Source organism: Osmia bicornis, unplaced genomic scaffold, assembly GCF_907164935.1.
Source record: "Osmia bicornis bicornis unplaced genomic scaffold, iOsmBic2.1, whole genome shotgun sequence".
Classification (NCBI taxonomy): Eukaryota; Metazoa; Arthropoda; class Insecta; order Hymenoptera; family Megachilidae; genus Osmia; species Osmia bicornis.
This window is the reverse complement of record NW_025791135.1, coordinates 1,104,871-1,128,202: the sequence shown is the minus strand read 5'-3', so window position 1 is coordinate 1,128,202 and position 23,332 is coordinate 1,104,871. Positions and strand designations below refer to the sequence as shown.

Here is a 23,332-nt window from a genome sequence, read left to right as displayed (position 1 = left end):
AAAATGGCACGAACGCCTTTTCCAAAGGAATCCACAAACAAAAGTAGGTCAATCCTCGATCTCATACATACGGACGTTTGCGGCCCAATGCAAACGGTGACACCAGGTAACAAAAGATATATTTTGACAATAATCGATGATTTTTCGCGGTATTCAAGGGTTTACCTCATGAGTCACAAAAATGAAGTTGTTTCATACATTAAAGAATTTGTGGAAATGATGAAAACGCAACATCAGAAGAAGCCAAAGATAATAAGGTCCGATCGAGGGAGGGAATATGTAAATGAAGACTTGCAGGGTTATCTAAGAACACAAGGAATACAAATGCAGTATACAGCCCCTTACTCTCCGCAACAGAACGGCGTTGCAGAACGAAAAAATAGGTCGTTACTCGAAATGGCAAGGTGCATGCTGCTTGATGCAAATATGGAAAAAAGGTATTGGGGAGAGGCAGTAAATACTGCCAACTACTTGCAAAACAGACTGCCTACAAAAGCAAGTGAAAAAACCCCATATGAATTATGGTTCGGTAGAAAGCCGGATGTTAAAAATTTGCGCACTTTCGGTTGTAATGCGTACGTCCACGTTCATAAGGAACAAAGAAGGAAATTGGACGATAAAGCCCAAAAGTTCAGATTCGTTGGATACTCGGAGGAATCAAAAGCATTTCGGTTATTGGATTTGGAAACGAATCGAATAAAAGTCAGCCGCGACGTAATTTTCCTTGAAAGAATAAATGAGGACAAATTAATTCATGAAATCACACTTCCGGTCACAAGGAACCACGATGAAGAAAATCAAGAACGGGTGAAGGATGAAGGATCTGAAGAAGAATCATCAAGCGAAGGATCGAGTACGACTGAAGGAGACTCTACCAATCGAACAGACAGCAACTATACAGGACATTTAAATAATGAGGAAACAGGGGCTGAACAACACAGACGATCTGAAAGATCAAACAGAGGTGTACCGCCGGACAGATATGTTGCATCTTCGCATATAGTAATGGATGCAGAAGTTGAACCTAGAAACGTAAAGGAAGCACTATCAGGACCCAATAAGGATAACTGGAAGAGGGCCATGACCGAAGAAATAAACTCTTTAAAAGATAACGACACATGGGATATTGTACCAAAACCAAAGGACAAGGACATCGTCACTTGTAAATGGGTCTTTAAGACGAAGCGTAATTCTGATGGAAACATAGACAGGTATAGGGCTAGGCTTGTCGCTCGAGGTTTTTCACAGAAGTACGGTACAGACTATGATGAGGTTTTCGCACCTGTAGTACGCCAAACTACCTTTAGAACGTTTCTAACACTGGCGGGATACAAAGGTATGTACATTAAACATTTTGATGCAAAGACAGCATTCCTTAACGGAAAGTTGAGTGAAACCATTTATATGAAACAGCCTGAAGAATATATCGTGCCAGGTAAGGAAGATTACGTTTGTAAATTGAAAAGAGGTATTTATGGTTTAAAGCAGGCTGCGAAAGTTTGGAACGACCAGTTAAACGAGTTGTTAAAGAAATTTGGTTTCAGACAGAGCCAAGCAGATCCATGTTTGTATATAAGTGATGAAGGAAATCAAGAGCAACGAATTTATCTTGTCGTCTACGTGGATGATATCTTGATTGCTTCGAAAAAGATAAATAGAATCGACGAAGTGGCAAATTTTTTGAAAAAACATTTTCATCTCAGTGATCTTGGAGCACTAAAGCAGTACCTAGGCATAGAAATCAGGAAAAATGAAGACGGATATTATTGTATAAAGCAAGAAAAATATATCAAAAAAATTCTATGCAGATTTGGTCTGCAAGACGCCAAAGCCTCCAGCGTACCACTGAATCAAGGTTACGAAAAATATAGAAATGATGGATCATTAATGCCGGAAAACACAAAATATCAGCAACTAATTGGAGCGCTATTATACCTAACAGTAAATACAAGGCCGGATATAGCAGAAAGTGTTGGAATTTTAAGTCAACACAACAAACAACCTACAACAGCTGATTGGACAGAGGCAAAAAGAGTAGCACGCTACTTAAAGGGAACAATGAGCCACGAATTAAAACTTGGCCAACGAAATGCAAAGAAAGAGTTAATTGGCTTCGCGGATGCTGATTGGGCTCAAGATACAATTGACAGGAAGTCACACAGCGGATACTTATTCCAATTTTGCGGAGCATCGTTGAGCTGGGGTTGTAGGAAACAGACGAATGTCACACTGTCTTCAACCGAGGCAGAGTATGTAGCTCTCGCCGAAGCAACGCAGGAAGGACTATGGATACATCGTCTACTGAAAGATTTTGCAGAGGAAACTCAAGAAAAGATAATCATCTATGAAGACAATCAGAGCTGTCTCAACCTCGTGTACAACAATAAATTCAGCAACAGGACAAAACATATTGATACCAAGTTTCATTTTATGAAGGATTTAAAGGAACAAGGAATCGTAGACTATAGATATTGCCCTACGGACCAAATGCCTGCCGACATGCTAACAAAGCCACTGGGAAGAGTAAAGTTAAAATATATGTCTGAAAAATGCGGATTAACGGGTTAGCAGACTAACACCGGCATCATCATCGTTGAGGGAGGGTGTTGGAGTTCAACGATGATAACGACGCCCTGAGAACAGGGCTGAAAGTATTAATTAGTTCGCAGGCAATATGTAAAGGTGGCAACACCATGCGTCTTGACTGTATATACTCTCTGCTATCTATCTAGTATTAATTGACCTCAAAAACACGTGTATCTTTTCTTTCTTTCATAAAGTTCTTTTTTATTGTATCATTCTCATAAAGTATTATCAAAATAAACTGTTATCAATTAAATTTACAACAAATAGATACAGTGCAGAAATTATTCGAGCAAGAGCAGTATTAAATTAGATAAGTTTGTCTTGCACGTTATAGACTTTAAAAACAATGTAATACCAGCATATTTCAAATAAATAGTTTAATAAAAGTAGGTGAAACCCTTAAAATTTAACTTCCTATTCTAATTTCCTTAATATAGAATTTAAGTTACAATTCACAGTGTTTTCTTCTACTTTCGAATAAATAGTTTTACCAAGTAATAATTTATTAAAAAAATAATTTGAAACAGAGTTTCTATTTCACCATTCACTTGTATCTTTTTTATAGCGCTTGTATTGTGTTTAGAAGTCACGAATTTGTCTCAAACGAGTTGAACAGTTGTATTGAAATCTTCCATTCTGAATAAATGCTGAAAATAAAGAAAAACAAATCATATTACAATATATTGATACATTGTACGCAAAATCATTAATTTGGTATAAAGAATGTATTGAAAAAAATAAGATTTAATATTTCTTTTACCTCAACCATATTTCCTGATATATCCTGCGAGAATGCTCATCAATGTCTGAACAAATGCTGAAAATAAAGAAAAAGAAATCATATTATTATATATTGATACATTGTCCACAACAACATTAATTTGGAATAAAGAATGTATTAAAGAAAATAACATTTAATATTTCTTTCACCTCAAACATATTTCCTGATATATCCTGCGAGAATGCTCATCAATGTCTGAACAAATGCTGAAAATAAAGAAAAAGAAATCATATTATTATGTATTGATACATTGTCCACAACAACATTAATTTGGAATAAAGAATGTATTAAAGAAAATAAGATTTAATATTTCTTTTACCTCAAACATAATTCCTGATATATCCTGCGAGAATGTAATTGCATCTGTTTTCGGAGTACGTTTCTGTTATTAATCCTAGTATTTCATTCCACAATGTTTAATTTGTTTAATGGATCTATTCAAATTCTCTACTCCATAATTTTGGTGGTAATTTCCTCATCAATGTCTGCATAAATGCTGAAAATAAAGAAAAAGAAATCATATTATTATATATTGATACATTGTCCACAACAACATTAATTTGGAATAAAGATTGTATTAAAGAAAATAAGATTTAATATTTCTTTTACCTCAAACATATTTCCTGATATATCCTGCGAGAATGCTCATTAATGTCTGAACAAATGCTGAAAATAAAGAAAAAGAAATCATATTATTATATATTGATACATTGTCCACAACAACATTAACTTGGAATAAAGAATGTATTAAAGAAAATAAGATTTAATATTTCTTTAACCTCAAACATATTTCCTGATATATCCTGCGAGAATGCTCATCAATGTCTGAACAAATGCTGAAAATAAAGAAAAAGAAATCATATTATTATATATTGATACATTGTCCACAAAAACATTAATTTGGAATAAAGAATGTATTAAAGAAAATAAGATTTAATATTTCTTTTACCTCAAACATATTTCCTGATATATCCTGCGAGGTCCATAAAAGAGTCTCACCGGTGATCTTCGACCTAAGAGATCGCCAGGGAAAACGCGTGGACCACGTCCACGTGAGGGATCTCAAACCGATGACCGGTACAAGGGACACGGAGATGCGCAGAATCAAGGCGCAGCCAAGCGGCAGCCGTACGCCACCGCGCAACGCTAGCACGCAGAGGCGCGACGTCACCAGCCCCCTCTCCGCCAGACACGGCCCAGCGGCTATAAAAGGCCAGCAGCCGCAGCGGCCGGCTCATACTTGCGATGGCCACCGATCAGCGGGCAGAAGAAGTAGCCGCGGCAATACGCCGCCTCGAAATCCGAGAACGCGCAAGGGACGACCCGATGACACTGACGCCACAAGAGTGGAGGAAATTCGTCAGGATGACGGTGCCCCCAGGAAACAGGGGTTACGGACTCACGCGGCCCAGGAACAGGACCAGCGAGGCGCCAACCCGCAAGGCGACGCGACCGAGCCGCGTGCAGACGCCAAGCAGGCGACCACCCAGCGCCGAGCTGACGCCGGCCAAACGGATTCCGTTGCTGCTGGCACCCGGCGACCGTCCGCCAAAATCACCGGCGAAAAGGATCGCAGAAGCAGCGGCCCTGGCCGCCGCGGCGGACCTGGGCAATCCAGCCCCCGCAAACAGGAAGCCGGCCCCGATATCAGCAGAAGCCGTAGCTGAGGCCGCCTGGGCCAGCCATTGCCGGCCACCATCACCAGCACAGCAACGGACGCTGGTCACGGCCTGCACCGTGGACCATACAAAGCGGGGGAACACCATCCCCTACACGCTGGCGGACGGAACCACCGTCCAGCTGTACACCGGAGTACGACGCCACCGGTTTACCAAGAATGGGCGCCGATGGACTATAAATACGGACCACCGGGGAAATGTAATCCGGTGCGTTTATACAGAGGTAATTATCATGGCTATTCGCATTTACGTGCTTTGCGCGACCAGCCGAGTACGCCTGGTCTCCCCGGAGGAGGAGGGGGGTGCGACGACAGCCGCGGATCGGCGTCGCGCATCGCGGGCCCCCACCGCGGCGGCATCCCCACTCCCGTGCGATTAGACTATAAGTAGGACCGATCGATGCGTTGATCGATGAGTTGCCTCGGGGCTTCGGCCCCGAGGGGACCTCCTAGGAGGTCCGGACCGGAGCACCAGAGCTCTCGACGCCATGGGTTTCCTGGCGAAGAGATCTCTGGCCAACGGGCCGTAGCATTGCACTACGCTACGACCTGGCAGCTCCTATAGGTCCAGCGGCCGTAGGCGCCTAGCCTCGTCAGTCCCATGGTTGACCCGGGGTGACCAAGCTAGTGCGCGTTCATAATCTCTGCTGGTGCTTCCGCGGGGATTCCGAACGCTAGCTTACACGGCACCGTACTCTGCCTTTGGCAGCCGATTCCGTCCAGCTTCGTGGCGTTTCCCAGGCTGGCCAGGATTGGTCGTCGTCTCGTTCGCTGCTCGGTTCTACCTCGGCGTACGAGAAGACGAGCCGCGTGAGGCAAACGGGCAACAACTCCACCGCAGCGCGAAACATCGCAGCGCGATTCAATAAAACACCGTCGGCCCAATCGGGTCTTTCCTTTTCCCGACTTTCTCGGCACTCGATAGTGCCTCGGCGCTTTCGCTAGATTTGTTCGCGTTCGCGCTCCGCGTACACCAGCGTGCGTATTCGTTAGCTGTAAGGCGGTAGCGACCGCAGTAGCATTAAGAGCGGTAGGTTTAAGATCCGCGTAACTTCTGTGACGGACCGGGTTCCGACCGTAGTATGTAAGATCTGTACACTAGTCTTAAGGAAAGCGGCTCCACTTGTCTAACCACCAGCCTATCTTATGATTGTAGTATCCGAGGCCCGAGAACACCGCCCGACCTCCAGCGCGGCGAGGGTAACCGCCGCACTGTAACACCGTAGTCATCACTAGCAGTACCTTCTTTTGAATAAACACATATATTTTTCTACTTAAACCTGTTTCGTTATTTACCGACCTGTTCCCTTGCGAACCCTGGCACGGGGAAACCGACCGCGGTGCGCAACGCCGTGCGCACCGAACCGACCGACCCCGTTACAATATCACTAGAGTTTCAAAAGTATTGCGAAGAGGAAGGTGTAGAAAAAATAGAAATTACGACGGGAGTCCCTCGCGGAAACGGACAAGCAGAGCGCACGATACGCACGATAATACCGGCTTTAACCAAGTTATCATTAAATAATCCAGACCAATGTAAATAGAATTCAGAAATGTATTAATAGCACATATCAGAGAACAGTAGGCATAACACCGTTTGAAGTTCTTTTTGGAAGAAAAATGAAAACCAAAGAAGACAATGAAATTATCACCATTATCGAGCAGGAAGCGATACAAATGTATAATGAAAACCGCGATGATTTAAGAATCTTGGCGACAGAAAATTTATTGAAAGTACAGGAAGAAAATAAGCGACAATATAATAAGAATTGTAAAGCGACGAAACAATATAAAGAAGGCGATTTAGTGTTTATTAAAAGAACGAAATTCGGACCTAAGCTTAAGATTAAACAAAAATACTTGGGACCATACAAGGTGACAAAAGTTAAGCGAAATGATCGGCATGAAGTTGCGCGAGTGAATGATGGTGAAGGACCTATGGTGACTAGTACCGCCGTAGATTATATGAAACCGTTTAATTGTAACGAGGAAATTATTGACGTATCTTCGGAGACCGAAGATAGTGCAGGAAAGGCCGAGTGAGGGAATGGATGCATGATGTGTGAATGTGACTTAAGGGCAGTGTGAATGAGGCAGAGGAGGATGCGTGTGTGCGTGCAGAAGGGGAAACAAGAGAGAGGCAGGTTTACGAAAGGTCGCGAAGAGAACGCGACGCAGTCCATGTATGATTTCTTTTTCCATTCTTCATTAATATTAAATATCCTTTTTTCAATAATAAGTGTCGTGTTTGACCTTCTTGTAACCACATCCTACATGTATATTACACATCTAATGCCGATAAAGTAATAAGGCTATTGTTATTAAGCGTACATTGAACTGTAGGAAGGAAAGAGTATATTGCATTATATATAATGTAGATATAGTAACAATGATGTTGTTATTAAACGTACATTGTTCTGTAGGAAATAGCCAGTATATTACATTATATCTAATGTAGATATAGTAATAATGATATTGTTATTAAGTGGATATTACACATCTAATGCAGATAAAGCAATAAAGATATTGTTATTAAATGTACATTGAACGGTACGAAGGAAAGAGTATATTGCATTATTTCTAATGTAGATGTAGCAGCAATGATATTGTTATCAAATGTACACTGATCTGCGAGAATGGATCAGTATATTACATTATATCCGGTGTAGATATAGTAGCAATGGTATTATTTTTAATGTATATTGCATATCTAATGCAGAAATAGTAACACTGATATTGTTATTAAATGTACACTGATCTATAGGAAGGAATCAGTATATTACATTATATCTAATGTGCACTTAATATACACTTAACATCAATACCACTATTACTATATCAGCACTGGATGTAATGTAATATACTGATCCACTCCGCCAGAACAGTGTACATTTAATAACAATATCATTATTACTATGTCTGCACTAGATACAATGTAATATACATTTAATAACCGTATCATTATTACTATATCTCTATTAGATATAATGTAACATACTGATTCCTTCGTGCAGAACAATGTACATTTGATAACAACATCGTTGATACTATATCAACATTGGATATAAAGTAACATACTAGTCCCTCCCCACAGATCAATGTACATATAAGAACAGTATCGTTATTACTATATCTACATCAGATGTAATTTAATATACTGATTTGTTCCCACAGACCAATATTCATTTAATAACAATATTATTATTACTATATCCACATTAGATATAATGTAATATACTGATCCCGTCCCACAGATCAATGTACATATAATAACAGTATCGTTATTACTATATCTACATTAGATATGTAACATACATTTAATAACAATATCATTATTACTATATCTACATCAGATGTAATGTAATATACTGATTTATTCCCACAGACCAATGTACATTTAATAACAATATCATTATTACTATATCTACAATAGGTATGTAATATATATTGAATAACAGTATCATTTATACTATATCTACATTGGATATAATGTAATATACTGATGCCTTCCCACAGATCAATGTAATTTTGGTAACAATATCATTATTACTATATCTACATTAGATATAATGTAATATACTGATACCTTCCCACAGATCAATGTACATATAATAATAGTATCGTTATTACTATATCTACATTAGATATGTAATATACATTTAATAACAATATCACTATTACTATATCTACATCAGATGAAATTTAATATACTGATTTAATCCCGCAGACCAATGTACATTTAATAACTATATCATTATCACTATATCTACATCAGATGTAATTTAATATACTGATTTAATCCCACAGACCAATGTACATTTAATAACAATATCATTATTACTATATCTAAATTAGATCTACTGTAATATACTGATCCCTTCCCACAGACCAATGTACATTGAATACCAGTATCATTTATACTATATCTACATTAGATGTAATGTAATATACTGATCCCTTCCCACCGATCAATGTACATGTAATGGCAGTTTCGTTATTACTATATCTACATTAGATATGTAATATACATTTAATAACAATATCATTATTACTATATCTACATCAGATGAAATTTAATATACTGATTTAATCCCACAGACCAATGTACACTCTGTCCCATCGAAGCTGTCGCAGTGAAGTTGGCGCGCTAAAGCCGCCGCGGCTTGAATGCGTTAGCGAGCCAACTTCACTGCGACAGCTTCGATGGGACTGAGTGTACATTTAATAACAATACCATTATTACTATATCTACATCAGATGTAATTTAATACACTGATACCTTCCCACAGATCAATGTACATATAATAACAGTATCGTTATTACTATATCTGCATTAGATATGTAATATGCATTTAATAACAATATCATTATTAATATATCTACACCAGATGAAACGTAATATACTGATTTAATCCCACAGACCAATGTACATTTAATAACAATACCATTATTACTATATCTACATCAGATGAAATGTAATATACTGATTTAATCCCACCGACCAATGTACATTTAATAACAATATCATTATTACTATATCTACAATAGATATGTAATATATATTGAATAACAGTATCATTTATACTATATCTACATTGGATATAATGTAATATACTGATGCCTTCCCACAGATCAATGTACATATAATAACAGTACCGTTATTACTATATCTACATTAGATACAATATAATATACTGATACCTTCCAACAGATCAATGTACATATAATAACAGTATCGTTATTACTATATCTACATTAGATATGAAACATACATTTAATAACAATATCATTATTACTATATCTACATCAGATGAAACGTAATATTCCGATTTAATCCCACAGACCAATGTACATTTAATAACAATACCATTATTACTATATCTACATCAGATGTAATGTAATATACTGATTTATTCCCACAGACCAATGTACATTTAATAACAATATCATTATTACTATGTCTTCATTAGATATAATGTAATATACTGATCACTTCCCACAGATCAATGCACAGATTGTAACATTATCGTCATTACCATATCTACATTAGATATGTAATAAACACTTAATAACAGTATCATTATTACTATATCTACATTAGATCTACTGCAATATACTTGTTGCGCGTAGAGTATTAATTTTGCTCTAGGCAAAATTGCCGGTTAATTTGGTAAAGGAAAAGCGTGCAGGAAAATGAATTTGACACTGTCAATACTTTGGTAATAAACAAGTTTACTTGGCACTTTATTATCTTCTTTAATTCGTAAAGAAGCCCGTAGCGAATTAGTCGCGTGTAACAGTTGTTTGTTTTAAGAGCGCAACCGAATGAGTAGGACGTTTGTCGCGGCGTCGGTGTTTTTATAAACCGCTCGACCGACGACAACGCCGAGCCGATGGTGTTGTCGAACACTAATTAAATTATATTTCAAATTATGGCGCTCTAAATCCGGAACATACCGCCCGCCTCGCGGCGCTATGCGACCGCGACGAATGACGTCACGATTCTACGCCGTGAATGAAGCGTAGTGACGAGCACGTTTCATTAACGTTCCGTGCCATGCTGCGTAGTGTTACTAAGGTAGGTGATGAACCGAATTTTTTACATCGAATATAAGTGCGTAAGCGAGAAATATAAGCGGAAATGTTTATTGCAGACGGCGCAGGAGGGACCTTGAGTACACCGCCCACTAGAAAATGTCCGGGTGTGAGGGCCTCGCAAGACTCGAGGTCGTCCTTCAGTGGAGCTAAAGAACGAGAATTTAAACAGGCCTCGATCTTACAGAGGAGTGTATTGAACTCCTCACATGTGGGCGTACGATCGCACAACATGCGTCGCAAGTGCGTCTTGACGCTCTTGACGCCCGCTTCCCAGATTCCCCCAAAATGAGGCGAGGAGGGAGGAATGAAATGCCACGTGATGTGGTCTGCAGCGAACAGCGCGCGAAGGTGAGAATCTGCCGTAACTAGTTTAAATGCAGCTCTTAACTCTTTATTTGCGCCTTGGAAATTCGTTCCGTTATCGCTGTATAACTTTGTAGGTAAGCCGCGACGAGCCATGAACCGGTTAAATGCCGCTAAAAACGCCGCCGTGGAGTAGTCGCGCACCAGCTCCAGATGAATCGCCCGCGTGGATAGACAAATAAACAGCGCGATGTACACCTTGTGCGCTTTTTGCCCGCGTCCGAGGTGCGCGAGGGCGGAGAATGGTCCCGCATAATCCACTCCGTAATGAGCGAACGGGCGAGCTGGAGTGACCCTGGCTGAGGGTAAGTCACTCATTTGCTGACGAACCGTAACGGCACGCCAACGCACGCATCTAATACACTTATATATGTGACTTTTAACTAGGCGCCGCGCGTTAATAACCCAGTAAGTTCGTCGCAAAACACTTAACGTAAGTTGAATGCCTCCGTGTAACGTGTTCGCGTGGCAATCTGCGATAATGAGTTCGGAGACTCTGTGTACCGGTAAAACTATCGGAAACCGTTCCATAAGGTCGGAGTTGCGCAACCGCCCGCCAACACGAATAGTACCATCTTCGTCCAAAAAAGGGTTCAGTCGAAATAATGGACTCGATTTAACAAGAGACTCGCTCTTTTTCAAAGCCTTTATTTCGTTGCGAAATGAATGCGTTTGAACTTGCTGAACCCAGAATTTCCGCGCCGCGATGAGTTCATTGGTAGTAACAACCGTATCTTGATAGTCGTTTTTCCCCGTTTTAACTCGCGAAATGAAACGCGAGACGTACGCGGTAATTCGGAGTAATTTTTGCCACGAAGACGTGTGTGTTGGCAGATCCCACTCAGCCTCCGACTCCACATGCAATGCATTGATTTGTTTTTTTGATTTCTGCTTCAGCTTCCCTTGGGACGACAAGCCTAAATTCTGGCCACTCATTAGGAGTTTGCGCCAGCCAGGAAGGACCGTGCCACCAAAGGCGGTGGTGAAGCAGCAATTTCACCGACAACCCGCGGGACGCACAATCGGCAGGATTACAACCGGTTGGTACGTGTCGCCAAGAAGCATTCGGCGCTCGGCTTTGTATATCCGCGACTCGGTGTGCCGTAAACGTTTTTAATTGACTCGGATGCTTATGTATCCAAGCTAATGCAACGGTGGAATCAGTCCAACCGTAAACTGGTACTTTATCGAGTTTTAATGTAGCCTGAACCTGCTCGATCAATCGCGTCATTAGGACGCACGCGCATAATTCTAGCCGCGGAATTGTGAGTGGTTTCAACGGTGCTACTTTTGTTTTTGCCATGAGTAAATGTAACGCGACCTCGTCCGCGATGGAGATTGTACGTAAATAAATCACAGCCGCATAGGCGTCTTGCGAAGCATCTGCGAACCCGTGTATTTCGTACTCGATTGTAGCATTCCCCATCCTAATCCAGCGCGGAAGGGTTACCTTTCGTAAATCGTTGAACTCCGCGGAATATTCGCGCCATTGGTTGGTTAGTTCGCAAGGTAGAGGTTCGTCCCAATCTAACTTGGCTACCCATAATTTTTGCATGAAGATCTTGGCCACGATAACGACGGGAGAAATCCACCCCAATGGGTCAAAGATTCGCGCGATATTCGACAAAACCCCGCGCTTAGTCGGATTCGCCGTACTAGCGGAGTCGAGCTTAAATTGAAATCGAAATTCGTCCGATTTCGGTAACCAACGGATTCCCAACATTTTTAACCCTTCGGCATCTTGAAATAAGCGGCTCGAGGCCAGCTCGTGATCAACGTGGGAGATCTCCGCTAATAACAGTGGACAATTGCTTGACCACTTTCTTAGGTGGAAACCTCCGTGTCTGAGGGCATCCGTTACCTGCTGCCGTGTTTGACGAGCCAACACTCGATCATCGGCCCCGAAAAGCGCGTCGTCAACGTAGAGGTGCTCATTCAGGATAGGAGCCGCGAGAGGGAAATTAGTCCCCTCATCCAGCGCGAGTTGTTTGATGACCCGATTCGCGAGGAAGGGCGCTGGGGCCGTCCCGTATGTCACGGTAAGCAGTTCATATGTTTTCAGCTGATCTTCGGGTTTAGCGCGCCAAACTATCAGCTGGTAGGCGGTGTCGCGACGGTCAATCCAGATTTGCCGGAACATTTTCGCGATATCTGCCGCGAACACGAACTGATACATGCGCCATCGTAAAATCGTGACCGCGAGGTCAGCTTGCAATTTCGGACCAACTAGTAAATGATCGTTTAGCGTAGACCCGTTTGACGTAGGCATCGACGCGTTAAAAACCACTCTCAATTTTGTCGTACTGCTGTCTTGACGGATGACCGGATGATGCGACAAATAGACCTTTTGCTCAGAAGGAGGGTCTGTTTCAAGAAATTCCCGCATATGACCGAGCTGCAGGTATTCCTCCAGAAAGGAGTGATAAGCCGTAGCTTGTTCCGCGTCTTTGGCGAGCCGTTTCTCCAATCTATAAAAGGAGGCGACCGCGATTCCTTTCGAAGCCCCGATATCGATGGGAGGCTCTGATTTAAACGGCAATCGCGCTACGTATTTGCCGTCGGGTTTACGCGAATGAGTCTGCCGAAAATGTTCTTCACATTTTTTGTCCTCTTCGGAGAGGAACGTTACCGGTGGAGGCGCTTCCACCTCCCAAAACTTCCTTAACGTATTGTTTATTTCAGCGTTAAGGTCGCCGTAATGTACGTGGAGTTGCATTGCGTGAGACTCAGCGGACCGAGCGGGACCAGTCAACACCCACCCGAAAATCGTTTTCTGCGCGACGGGTTCGGATGGAAGGCCTTTTCGAAGGCCTTCGAGCAAGATCGCGCCATAATTATCCGCGCCGATTATGAGGTCCACAGGCGCATTATTATTAGTGAGAGGATCGGCCCACTCAAGACCACGTAAGTGTATCCACCTACTCAAGGTGTCTATCGAATTTGAGCGGTAATTAGTAAGCCGTTTCAAGATAAGAGCGCGCACAGGGATGACAGGCCCTTTTCCGTGGCACGGTTCAATCGTAACGTGCGCGGAGGCGCGAACGGTGGCCGACGTCCCGGCACCAATGCCGGAGACGGAAGCCTGAACGTGTTGGCGATTAGCGCGCAACGCGTTTGCAACATTCTCGCGAATGAACGTCGCTTCCGACCCTGGATCAATTAAAGCGCGTAATGTCGCTTGTCGGCCTTCGCGAGTGCCAACTTTGATCCAAGCTGTAGCGAGAACGACCTTTTTTCATGACGCGACGTACCGAAGTGCGTGTTTACCGAATTCGACATCGGCGTGTCTTCCATATTGTCATCCGCTACGTGTGTAGGTTGCGCCGAATGTTGACTTGATTCTAAATCCGCGTGAGAGGTCGATTCGCGACCTTTGCTTACGAACGACGTCTTCGAACCCTTTCGCTCAGAATGCAAAAGAGAATGATGTCTACCTTTACATATCGAACAAGCGCGTTTGCTAGGACAGGCTGCCGGGAGATGTCCTTTTTGTAAACAATTAAAACATCGATGATGTTCGCGCGCGAGTGATAATCGTTGTTCGACGGATTGCCCACGGAACACGTCACATCTAAACAAAGCGTGATCGGCGCCGCATGCGACGCATTTCGTTTCCGACGCGTTTAAATGCGCTTTCACGTTTCTAATAGGCGCTGATTTATTTTTATAGGCGCTGTTTCCTTCTCGGCGAGATGACGCCAACGATTCCAGAGTTCGAATTCGCACATTGAGGAACGCCTCCCAATCCGCGAGGGATGGGAACAATTCCTCTTCACCCATGCGTAACTCCCACTCCCGATGGGACTCCTTGTCCAACTTGCGGACAAAGTGAAAAACAAGAACATCGTCCCAGTATTCGACCGGGCGAGCCATGTTTTTTAAGGCCGTTAATGCGGCGCGAGATCTATCGCGTAAGCTTTTTAAATCGCTTAGAACTGCGGATCCGATCGGGGGTGAGTCGAACAACATTTTCAGGTGAGCGGTTATGAGCGCGCGTTCGTTCGCGTACCTGTCGGTCAATAGTTTCCACGCTGCCTCGTAATTCGCCGCGGAAGTGGCAACGTTTTTTAATAGAAGAGACGCTTCACCAATTAAGCTTAATTTAAGATAGTGCAACTTTTGCACCTCCGGTAACGCGTCGTTAGAGCCAACTAAAGACTGAAAGAGGTCTCGAAAATTTTCCCATTCCGTATAGTCCCCGGAGAATTTAGGTAATTCGACGCGAGGAAGCTTGACCGACAGTGCAGATTCGCGATTACAAGAAGCGGTACTCGTATTACATGGGTTACTTGCAGGTTCGGAGTCCGTCGGTAAGGCTGCCGTCATAGCGTCGAGGGCGGCAAGGAAAGCTGCTTCCGTATCCCCGAAGACGTCGCTGGAGAAGTAGGGATTCGCCCTGGTGTCCTCCTCCGTTGCTGCAACCTCGATCTGGACTTGCGTTGATTGGAATTTGGCCCAGTAATCCTTGAGCAGGTTGACCCGACTGCGAATCACTGCAGAGTGTGATTCGCCTTCCCCAATTTTTTAAAGTTGAGCAGTGCATTGTTGATCAGGCGTGCATGCACTTTATTTTCGCGGATTAATGTATCCATAATGTTTTGATATTAAGTGTTTCAAATAAACGTACTGTACCCGCAAGGTGAACTGTTATGACCACGTCACTGTTTTCGCGATGCGAAGCGCGTGAACGTCCTCCGATGTTTACCGGCGGAGGTCGCGATGTCGGTTGAGTTCGAACGACAGGTGCAAAATCCTTTGTTCTGCCGATTTAATTCGGCTTAGATTTTAGCACTTTCGCGATTTTAATGTTCACCACGCAATTATAATTGTTTTTTATGCGGCACTGCACTGCTTTAGATCCTTACCATCCGGCTCGAAGGACCATTTGTTGCGCGTAGAGTATTAATTTTGCTCTAGGCAAAATTGCCGGTTAATTTGGTAAAGGAAAAGCGTGCAGGAAATGAATTTGACACTGTCAATACTTTGGTAATAAACAAGTTTACTTGGCACTTTATTATCTTCTTTAATTCGTAAAGAAGCCCGTAGCGAATGAGTCGCGTGTAACAGTTGTTTGTTTTAAGAGCGCAAACGAATGAGTAGGACGTTTGTCGCGGCGTCGGTGTTTTTATAAACCGCTCGACCGACGACAACGCCGAGCCGATGGTGTTGTCGAACACCAATTAAATTATATTTCAAATTATGGCGCTCTAAATCCGGAACAATACTGATTCCTTCCCACAGATCAATGTACATATAATAACAGTATCATTATTACTATATCTACATCAGATGAAATTAAATATACTGATTTAATCCCACAGACCAATGGACACTTAATAACAATACCATTATTACTATATCAACATCAGATGTAATTTAATATACTGATTTAATCCCACAGATCGATGTACATATAATAACAGTTTCGTTATTACTATATCTACATTAAATATAATGTAATATACGGATACCTTCCCACAGATCAATGTTTTTTTTTTTTTTTTTTTTTTCTTTAGTAGAGATGGGGAAATGCATTACGCACCGTCTGGGTCGAACTTCCCCAGGTGTGCGGGACTCCCCTGCTGTGCTGCAGGTATACCCGCTAAAACCCCACCTCCATGCTTCTGGACACCCTGCCCGGAACCGCTTTCGCATTACTTCGGGCAGGAGCCTTTATGCCTGCGCCATCATGGCGCCATCGTGCCGCGCTGCTCCAGCGCCTCCTCCTCCCTTTTTTTCTCTCGGAGTATGGCCTCCACGAATGTTGCTACTTTCGTCCAAGAGTCGTTGTCCTCCATCATCCGCCCTACAACATTGTCCGGCGAGATTCGGCCTATTGCCTCTTCCAGGCATTGCCTGTGTGTTCTCCACCTCTCACACTCAAAGAAAGTGTGGTACGCGTCGTCTTTGTGGCAGGCGCAATGGGCGCAACCAGGGGCCGGCACTTTATTCATCCGGTGTAAATAGGCCCGGAATAGCCCGTGGCCTGTCAGAAACTGGGTGAGGTAATAATTTACCTCACCCTGTTTACGACTTGTCCACTCCTCCACGCGCGGAATGAGACGAGCCGTCCAGCGTCCCCGGGATTCATTCTCCCACCGTTGTTGCCACTCTCGCATCGTGCGCGTTCTGGCCTCTTCCTTGGCCCTGCTGGGGCCAAGTGCTTGCCTCCGCTGGTGGATGGATCGTCGCTCCTGGACAAGGAGGTCGATGGGGATTACCCCAGCAACCACCATGATCGCGGGTCCGGAAACCGTGCGATAGGAGGCCGCCACGCGAAGTGCTGCTCTCCGCTGCACTGCGCCCATGCGATGACGGTACTTCTCGTACCGCATCGCATCAGCCCACACCTCGGCGCCGTAAAGCAGTATGGCTTCAGCGGTGCGCATCAGCAGACGCCGTTTAGAGGGGAGCGGCCCTCTAAGATTAGCCATCAGCCGGCTGAGCAACGTCATCACCGCTGCTGCCTTGTCTGCTGCTTTCTTGATCTGGTCCCAGAAGGTAAGCTTCCGGTCAAGCAACACCCCTAGGTATTTAACAGCCGCCTTGGTGTGCACCGTCGTGCTCCCAACCTGCATCGGGCGCAGGGTGGAGATACGCTTCTTGGTCAGGAACACGATCTCCGTCTTTGCTTCTGCAAGCTCCAATCCACGATCCCGCATCCAAGAGCGTACGCGACGCATCACCTGATCGAGCCGCACTTGGGCCTGTTCTTCGTCGCGAGCAATTATCATGACCGCTATGTCGTCCGCATACCCGATCAGGCGGCAGCCCTCCGGTAACTCCAAACTTAGGATGTCGTCGTAGAAGATATTCCAGATGTCTGGGCCCAGTATGGAGCCCTGAGCAGCCCCTGCTGTAAGTTCCATTATTCTCAGGCCATCCGTGGTGTCGTACTGGATGAAACGGTCCTTCAGGTAATCTCGCATCATCCGATACAGGTACTCAGGGAGCCTGAATTTCCGCTTCATTACGTCGAGCGCAGTGCTCCACTTCACCGAGTTGAAGGCGTTCCGCACATCAAGGGTGACCAGCAGACAAACGGGGCGTGAAAAATGGTTTCCCTGCTCCGTACTTCTGGCAATATCCACAGCCTCCTGGATAGCATCCACTGTCGATTTTCCTCGGCGAAAGCCGTACTGGCGTGGATGTAAATCGCCAGCCGCCGAAATGGCGGCATGGAGGCGTGGTCGTAGCAGCTTTTCCAGGAGCTTGCCGGCTGTGTCCAGCATGCACAGTGGTCGGTACGATGTTGGATTGTCTGCTGGTCCCTTGCCCTTGCTTATAAGTACAAGCCTCCCGACCTTCCAGCGGGAGTAGAAAACTCCCGCCTTCAGGCAGGAGTTGTACATATTGAGCAAGAGCTGCGGACACCCTCTGGCTACGGCTTTTAGCACCTCTGCTGGGAGCCCATCCGGTCCTGGAGCCTTACCGCTCTTCAGGCTCCGTGCCGCGTTCTGGAGCTCTAGCTCTGAAAACAGCGGTACTTCTAGGGGTTCTGTGGACAATGGTGACTCTGTCCGTCTCGGATGCGCGGGGAATAGTGCGCCGACGATGCGGTCAGCCGTCACTGCGTCCATCGGAGCACTGGGCTTGAAGGCCCCGAGTTTCCGCATGACTACCTTGTACCCTAGTCCCCATGGATCCCTGTTGAGGTCTTCTCTCAGCTTCTCCCAGCAGAGGTGCTGGCTCAACTTGATGGCCCGTTGGAGCTCCTTTTTGGCCGCCTTATGCTGGGCGGCCAGCAAGGGTGCGTCGTCGAGGTTGCGTTTGCGTGCCCTTTGAGCGCGCCGCCTGAGCTTCAGGCATTTCCGTCTGAGCTCTGCAATCTCGTCCGTCCACCAGTACACCGGGCGACGACCATTTGGCCGCTTTTTCCTCGGCACTGCCTCCTCACATGCCTGGTGGATGGTTTGCATCGTCCTTGATGCGATCATCTCGGCTTGGTAACGAGCCGGAAGGTCATGTGAGATGCCATCCAGCGAACGCTGGTCCCGCCTTAGGGCTGAAGATAACGCCTCGGGGTTTAACTTCGCCACGTTCCATCTAGGCGTTACGCTGCGCGTTGGGTACGGGACTGGCTGTTCATTACGAACGCGAAACGTGATGTACTGGTGATCGCTGGCTGTGTAGTCTTCGATCACCTGCCAGTCCTGAATGCGCCTCGCCAGGCCTTCCGTCGCGAATGAGACATCGATAATTGTCCCCCGATTTCCTGGTCTCCTAAAGGTAGGCGACGAGCCAGTGTTCAGAACTAGGAGTCCAAGGCGGGACACCATGTCCATAACTCGCCGCCCCCTGGAATCGGGTCGGGTCTCACCCCATTCAATGGCTTTGGCATTGAAATCTCCAGCCACTACTAGCTCTCCCTCTATTTCCCGGACAGTGTCCTCCAGCCCATCGAGCTTGGTCTGGAAGTCGTTGATGCATTCATTGGGGGTGAGGTAGCAGCTGACATACGTCACGCCTCCGCTCCTCGCCCATACAAATCCCGCGCCGGCTCCCTGTGACTCGATAGGGAAGCGACGCGTGTCCGGGACCCAGATGGCCGCAGTACCAAGATTATCCGAGCACCAACCTGGCGCCCCCCTGCCTCGATACGGTTCACTGATAAGGGCTACATCAGCGTTCTTCTCGAGACAGATCTGCGCCAGGAGATCCTGGGCCAGCCTGCTACGGTGCAAATTGCCCTGTAAGACCCTAGCCATTTTGACGCGTGGCTTTAGCTAAGGCGGCCCGGAACGCCCCACAGCTCGACGAACCCGCCACGTGGTTGCGTTTTGTAGGGTCGGTATCCGTGCCTGTGCAGAGGTAGCACATGGGAGTGGCCTTGCAGACCGTGGCCTTATGTCCTTCTGTGCCGCATTTGAAGCACAGGCCGCTGCGGTCGGGCCCACAGCAGTTCCGGCTTTCGTGGCCAAAGCCGAGACATTTGAAGCACCGGTTGACCTCAACTCGGCGCCTCACCCTGCAGCTAACCCAGCCCACACTAATATGGCCCACCCCCACTACCTGCGTGGCGGCTGCCTCCTCGACGGTCACAATGCCCACAGATCAATGTACATATAATAAAAGTATCGTTATTACTATATCTACATTAGATATGTAATATGCATTTAATAACAATATCATTATTACTATATCTACATCAGATATAATGTAATATACTGATCCCTTCCCACAGATCAATGTACATATAATAACAGTTTCGTTATTACTATATCTACATTAGATACAATATAATATACTGATACCTTCCAACAGATCAATGTACATATAATAACAGTATCGTTATTACTATATCTACATTGGATATGTAATATACATTTAATAACAATATCATTATTACTATATCTACATCAGATTAAATTTAATATACTGATTTAATCCCACAGACCAATGTACATTTAATAACAATATCGTTATTACTATATCTACATTAGATATGTAATATACATTTAATAACAATATCATTATTACTATCTCTACATCAGATGAAATTTAATATATTGATTTAATCCCACAGACCAACGTACACTCAGTCCCATCGAAATTGTCGCAATGAGGTTGGCATGCTAAAGCCGCCGCGGCTTGAAAGCGTTAGCGCGCCAACTTCACTGCGTCAGCGTCGATGGGACTGAGTGTATATTTAATAACAATAGCATTATTACTACATCTACATCAGATGTAATTTAATATACTGATTTAATCCCACAGATCAATGTACATATAATAACAGTTTCGTTAGTACTATATCTAAATTAAATATAATGTAATATACTGATACCTTCCCACAGATCAATGTATATATAATAACAGTATTGTTAATACTATATCTACATTAGATATGTAATATACATTTAATAACAACATCATTATTACTATATCTATATCAGATGAAATTTAATATACTGATTTAATCCCACAGACCAATGTACATTTAATAACAATATCATTATTACTATATCTACATTAGATACAATATAATATACTGATTTAATCCCAAAGACCAATGTACATTTAATAACAATATCATTATTACTATATCTTCTTTAGATATAATGTAATATACTGATCCCTTCCCACAGATCAATGTACATATAATAACAGTTTCGTTATTACTATATCTACAATAGATATAATGTGATATACTGATCCCTTACCACAGATCAATGTACATTGAATAACAGTATCATTTATACGATATGTACATTGGATATGATGTAATATACTGATGCCTTCCCACAGATCAATGCAATTTTGCTAACAATATCATTATTACTATATCTACATTAGATATAATGTAATATACTTATCCCTTCCCACCGATCAATTTACATATAATGGCAGTATCGTTATTACTATATCTACATTAGATACGTAATATACATTTAATAACAATATCATTACTACTATATCTACATCAGATGAAATTTAATATACTGATTTAATTCCACAGACCAATGTACATTTAATAACAATATCATTATTACTATATCTACATTAGATATAATGTAATATAGTGATCCCTTCCCACCGATCAATTTACATATAATGGCAGTATCGTTATTATTATATCTACATTAGATATGTAATATACATTTAATAACAATATCAATACTACTATATCTACATCAGATGAAATTTAATATACTGACTTAATCCCACAGACCAATGCACATTTAATAACAATACCATTATTACTATTTCTACATTAGACATAATGTAATATACTGATACCTTCCCACAGATCAATGTACATATAATAACAGTATTGTTATTACGATATCTACATTAGATATGTAATATACATTTAATAACAATATCATTATTACTATAACTGCATCAGATGATATTTAATATACTGATTTAATCCCACAAACCAGTGTGCATTTAATAACAATATCATTATTGCTATATCTTCTTTAGATATAATGTAATATGCTGATCCCTTCCCACAGATCAATGTACATATATAAACAGTTTCGTTATTACTATATCTACATTATATATAATATAATACACTGATCCACGAACCTCTCCTGGGCGACCAGGTCAGGCGGGGAGGTGATACCCCGACGTGGCGCGTCCCCGGGTGGCGGATAGGGGAACGCTCGCCACGTACTCTTCGGAGTGCGTGGAGGGTAGGAGTGAAATAAAATAGCTCCCGCGGGCCAAACACTAGGGGAGGAAACCCCGAATCAAAATCCGAACATGGAAGGGTTAAAGAAGGAGAATATGCTTACCGCACAGGGGCTCGGAACCCCAGTGCCGGCGTCCGACAGGGGTGCGGAAGCAGGCCCCGGGACGTCGTTATCCGACGACTGCAGCGCTGTGGGGGTTGACCACGTGGCCCCCACATCGTCTTTGGCTACGCGTGAAGAGGGGTGTGGCAGTTCCGCTGTCACACCTCTGCACAGGCCTGCGCTGGCTCGCCAAGCCGACGAGGCCAATAAGACCGGAGAAATGCAGCTCAAACGAATGCTGGAAGTAATCCGCAGCATGAGGAAGAGCACCGAGAAGCAGCAGAATGTGGCTATGCCAATTAAAAACGGCATAGAGCACCTGGCGGAATGCGTAGATGCCCTTCGCCAGGTCATGCGAGCCAGCCACGCTGTCCTTTTGCAGCTGCTCCGTGCTCCAGCACCAGCACCAGCAACGGCAGAGTTGTCCTCGCGCAGCCGCAAGAGGCCTCGACCAGCTCTGCCCTCCTCTCCAGAGGAGGAGGCTGAGACCGGCAGGCAAAGGCCAGTCCCAGCGACCCAGGAATCCTGGGCAACTGTGGCTGGTAAGAAAAAGAAAAAGGGTAAAGGCACCAGCAAGGAGGTCCCCCAAAAAAGCACCCAAATGGGTGCTCCTGAGAGCACCTCCACTGCCGCTGCTAAACCCGCTCGCCAGCAGCCTGGGACGACGCCGGGTAAGCCTAAGGTGAGCGCGGCTGAGCCCAACACACCTCTCCCAAAGCCTGAAAAAAGCACGAGGCGTAGGAAGAGAAAACGGCGGCGCAGGTCGAAACGCAGCGCCGTCGTCGTGCAGCCGGCAGCCGGGAAGTCCTACGCGGATGTCCTGGGCACAATCCGGCGACAGGTGCGTCCGGAGGAGACGGAAACAGAGTTCCGTCAAATCCGGAAGACTCAGGGGGGCGGTGTCCTGCTGGAGCTGGCACGCTGCAAGGATCAGCGCGCCCTCCAGGACGCCATCAAAGCCGCCGTGGGAGATGCCGCGGAGGTCAGGACCCTGGTGCCGCGCATGCGAATCGAGATTTGTGATCTCGACTGCTGCACGACCGGCGAGGAGGTGCGCGCTGCTGTGGTGCGAGTTCTGGG

At 44.3% G+C, this 23,332-nt stretch overlaps 2 protein-coding genes across 2 annotated transcripts; one reads left to right on the top strand and one right to left on the bottom strand.

Annotated features, from left to right (window-relative positions):
* Positions 1-1,887: 1,887 nt before the first annotated feature.
* On the top strand, positions 1,888-2,568 carry LOC123988826 (secreted RxLR effector protein 161-like). Its single transcript, XM_046289575.1, has one exon. It carries the CDS (start codon positions 1,888-1,890, stop codon positions 2,566-2,568), a length of 681 nt encoding a protein of 226 aa, XP_046145531.1.
* Positions 2,569-11,847: 9,279 nt separating this feature from the next.
* LOC123988825 lies at positions 11,848-13,722 on the bottom strand. Its single transcript, XM_046289574.1, has one exon. It carries the CDS (start codon positions 13,720-13,722, stop codon positions 11,848-11,850), a length of 1,875 nt encoding a protein of 624 aa, XP_046145530.1.
* Positions 13,723-23,332: the final 9,610 nt, after the last annotated feature.

Coding starts and splice junctions, on each gene's coding strand:
- LOC123988826 (XM_046289575.1), top strand. CDS start 1,888: ATGCCGGAAAACACAAAATATCAGCAACTAATTGGAGCGCTATTATAC.
- LOC123988825 (XM_046289574.1), bottom strand. CDS start 13,722: ATGCAACTCCACGTACATTACGGCGACCTTAACGCTGAAATAAACAAT.